At 43.4% G+C, this 4433-nt stretch overlaps 1 protein-coding gene across 1 annotated transcript in view; it reads left to right on the top strand.

The window, feature by feature from the left end:
• The first annotated feature begins 809 nt into the window (after positions 1-809).
• SPDEF (SAM pointed domain containing ETS transcription factor) overlaps positions 810-4433 on the top strand; it is a 7328-nt gene continuing 3704 nt past the window's right edge. The window contains exons 1-3 of the mRNA XM_015423954.1: positions 810-1308; positions 1535-1540; positions 3490-3507. Coding sequence (XP_015279440.1) covers positions 810-1308; positions 1535-1540; positions 3490-3507 — 523 coding nt within the window. The remainder of the gene's footprint in view (positions 1309-1534; positions 1541-3489; positions 3508-4433) is intronic.

The following is a 4433-nucleotide window of genomic DNA, read 5'->3' as shown; positions in this document are numbered from 1 at the left end:
TTTCTTCTTGTTAGTAGGGTTGCCCATTCTGGGTTGGGAAATACTTGGAGATATTTTGGGGGGTGGAGCCTGGAGAGAGTGTGGTTTGGGGAGGGAAAGGACTTCAGTCATAATCCCAGGAGATCTCCAGCTACCACCTGGAAGTTGGCAACCCTAGGATGAGGTAGTTAACACGATAGTCCTGAAACAGAAGTGCTCATCTGAGAGGAGATGTCCAGCAAATGAGCAATAAATGGAAAGACACAGACATGCATATTGCACAAAAACCAGATTGTGCGTAACAACTCCTGTTTCTGAACATTCAGCACCCAACACTATATGTGATTTGAACACGTTTCAGATTTTTGTCTACATTTTGAAAAAAATGTAGCTTTTCTATATGTATCACTGATTGGTTCATCACATTAAAGATTCTTATCTTTTTGTCACCCCAATTGCTTCTATCTCAGGAGGTTAGGAAGATATTTGGTCTCCCTATCGGGAAGTTATCATTTGATCCTAACCATGATTCATCTGTATTTGATTATCTCCTCACCCTTACTGACAGGATTCCTTCCCTTGCCCTCTTATTGCCAAATGACCCAGAAGGGAAGAGTTGCCTGGGCCCATGAAGAGCTATTTAACCTATTTTCATCTAGGGGTCTCTTTGACCATGGAGTTACTCTTTGCCGGTTTCTTTTCCCTTAACAGGCTTAGCTTTCCTTCATTGTGCCTGATCACTGGGCAGAAATGCAGAAATCAGTATCAAACCATCCTTTCTGACTGATGCATGTTTTTTTCCTCCCTTTCCTTCCTTCTCCTTTTCTTTGATGACAGATCTGGAGTCAAACTTGTGTAGAGTGATGGGCAGTACTGGCCAAGGCCTGAATGTTCTGCCTTACAGCCGGATCACCTTTCAGGATACTGTGCTGCTTTCTGGTCTGGAGAAGCTGCCTGTTTCTCAAGACTCAGACAGCCAGAGTTGGAGGTCTCTTGACAGTCCTAGCCCACCTGCCACTCCTGAACAACCTCTACCCACCTTCTACCTGCAGTACTTTGATATGCTTTATCCAGAAGACAGCAACTGGGTCCCTAAGGCTCTGGGTGAGAGCCAGCAAGTCACCAGCCAAGGGGGCAGGACTGAAGTGCCCAAAGAACCCGAGCAGTGCCCTATCATTGACAGTCAGGGTTTGAGCCTCACTCCTGATATGGACTACCAAGCCAGCCTTCATCTGGAAGAGCACTCCCTGGAACAAGTTCAGAGCATGGTGGTGAGTGAGGTGCTCAAGGACATTGAAACCGCTTGCAAGCTTCTCAACATTGCATCAGGTGAGTACCTCAATCACTTCCTTATTTTATTCTTTGGGGGGTATATGTCCCATTCTAGGGAAACTTTTATGGTACAGGATGATGCTAGAACTGTTGAGTTGTGGTGTCTGGTAGTATGCAATACAATCCATCAGCTATTGATGGGTGTCTGGCTGGTATTCAAGTTGTCACAATGGGTGTATGTGCTAACCCTACACAGTGGTATAGTTGTCAAATACATGCTCAGACCCTGGTCTACATTCTTGCTTGCAGCCTGAGCATGGCGACAAGTGCCTTAGAGGGTTCCATTTAATAATATTATAGGGTTGATATGTACATTGATAGAGCAGCCTGTATGGCACCTATTTCACTGAATCATAAACTTTAGGGTCAGTATTCAACTCTATCAAAAGACAATCCCCTGTTGACTTAGTTTTCAGTCTTGCCCTTTGGCCCATGACATAAAGGACAATACTCTGTGGCCAAAGTCAGACAGTGGATGCAAATATTTTGTGACCAGAAAATACAAATAATGCCATGAGTCCTAGATTACCTGGACTTGTATACTTTGATTTGACTTCAGTCTCTGTTTTCCTCACTATTGCTGAATGGTTGGAAGGATGCTAGAGTTCAGTAGATGAGTGGGATATGCTGTGTGTACATATATAAAATGCATACGCTGCCTGCAAAAACTACTGCAGGTGGTAGATACAGGAAGACAGAAGGGCATAATTCATAAGAGCCCACTGAAATACATGGGAGCTGGACCAGAGCACAGGGTTAATCACTGATACCCTCTTCAGATGCTCTATAGTTGTTGAACTGTTAGAAAAAACCCACCTTTACTGCATTACATTTTTTTCCCTGGCACATAGAAGAGGGAAAAGCTTGCATTTTTAAATAACACAGAAGTGGAGATGTTAGGAAGAAATTTAAAAGTGTGTACAAAATAAGACAAACTAGCTTGACTGCATAGCTTTCCCCCTCCCCAATAAAAGATTTAACGAAACACAGCCATGATGTTGTTGCCTTAATGAAAACAAACAATTTCTACAAACTGCTAATTGTTCTAGATATAAGTCCAGCAGAACAGGGCTAGCATGTTTGTTCCAAAGACCATTCATCTCTTTGATTCTCAGGCCAAAAAAAAGGGGGGGGCGACAGAATAAGGTATGATAGCAGTGATTCAGTGGCTGCTATGAATGATGGCGATTCATGCTCTCAAATTATGTGTGCCCTTTTTAACAGCTGCAAAACCATGCCACAAGGGCTGTTCTAGCATTCTTGTGTGCAATGCCCCTTGTTAAAAATATTTATGCTGCAGCAGCTTCCTGGATTCATACCTGGGCTAGACATCTTTCATAGGGCATATAACAATGGCAGTGGACACACAGGCAATTGACTTAACAGAGAGAGTCAGCTGATTCCTAGTCAAATTGTTGTTTTCTCCTATTGTGGGCATTCTGGCTGTTTAAAGGGTAAACACTGGGATCTTCACTCAGGTGTCGTTAGCATGCATTGGAGGTCAAGAGCCAACTCTTTCTTCTGGTGTCTTCATCTGATATGGTGAGGGGTGGGGTTCACTCACCAAGGTTGACTTCAAGAAGGTGAAAGAGGCACGAAACTTAGGATGAGGCTTTCATTCATTAGCTCTTTGTGTGAACTTTAAACCATGCTACAGGCTTATGAAGCACTGCTTCCCCTCCCCAGTTTGATTAATGAAACGTCTTTCATTAATGTCTGGGAATGGATATGAGAATGCTTATCCAGAATATTGTACAAGAACTCTGTAACTGTTGAGTGTGTTATTCTAGGCTTCATGTTGGCTTCTGTTTCCACTCTTTGAAGCTAGTTGTCTTAAGTCCAGATATCCCAAGAGATCTGCAGCAGCCTTCCCTTGTTCCATGCTGTTTTGGGGCTTTAAACAGCTACAGCAGTTTGAAGTGGCTCTGGGTCCTCATCTGGTGTCAAGAAGTCCTGTGCTGAGAATGGTGGTTGCATGGAGCATACTCTGACATCAAAGGAAGTGCTTGGAGCAATAACCAATCACATGTCAAAAGCTATAGCAGGGGAAGCTCTCACTATGAGCCAAAGCTGTGCACAAGGCAGAGAGCTTCATTTTACTGAGAAAAAAAGAAAGATATATTCTCCTGTCCCAATACTGATTGCCCACAATGTTTTCTTACAACATTTGTGTTGAAGTTGACTTATACCCTGCTTGTGGGGAATGGAGCGGGGTATAAAATTGAATAAATAAATAAATGAATAATAATAATGTTAGCCGAATTGCTTTATTTACAGCAATTGGCAATTTGTAAATGGGTTCTTGCCAATTTATACCAAGGTCCTGATCCCACCAAGGGTTATCAGTAAAGGATTCGAGGCTGTTGTAGTTAAAATCGATGTCTTTTACTAGAAATATATCTCATACAAACAATACTGATGCACTCACACATTCAATCAAGTTTCTAAGAATTACAGTAGGAAATAAGCACAGTTGCATTAGCAGGTAGGGGTGATGAAGGGCGATACTTATCTGTTTTGCAGCTTGGTTGTTCCAATGAAGAATGGAGGGGAAGAAATGGAAAACAAAGGAGTCCACACTACCAGAACCAGCAGGAACGTGTGGGTCTCTTGACTGCAGATCAAGAGATCAATAGTAGAGGCAAGGGTTGGGGATAGCAAGTGGGACTTAAGGGGGGTAAAAGCAGACAGGGGTTGTTGTGGGGGAGATGCTATCTAGCCAGGTAGGAGGGGCCAGGTGACTGGTTCTCTTCTTTTATAGAGGGTCCAAGAGATGGGTGGTAACTGTGCCAACCTCTTGACCCACCTACCTTTTAGTCCGTCCCCAAAACAATCCTATTGGTTGCAGGTAGGGTGGGGAGGTTACCTAGGAGGGATGGCCAATATTGTAACCTAAAATCTTACTCGAAGTATGGCATCTGGACAGGTGTGAAATCCAGGCATCAGGATGCTTCATTGTCGTGTTGATGAAGTTGGCCAGTTCCATTGATAACCAAATGTCCATCTGGCAGGAAATGCCAGCTCAGGAACAAAGCAGTTACATGGCGATGGGTGATACGTGACCACAAGCAGCTTTGCCATGGGGGCTGTTTCTTCCTAAAGTTGTTGTTTCATTGCTCACA

Source organism: Gekko japonicus, unplaced genomic scaffold (assembly GCF_001447785.1).
Source record: "Gekko japonicus isolate JY-2015 unplaced genomic scaffold, Gekko_japonicus_V1.1 scaffold370, whole genome shotgun sequence".
In the NCBI taxonomy this organism is placed as follows: Eukaryota; Metazoa; Chordata; class Lepidosauria; order Squamata; family Gekkonidae; genus Gekko; species Gekko japonicus.
Note: the sequence above shows the minus strand (reverse complement) of the source record. Positions and strands in the feature narration are given on the sequence as shown.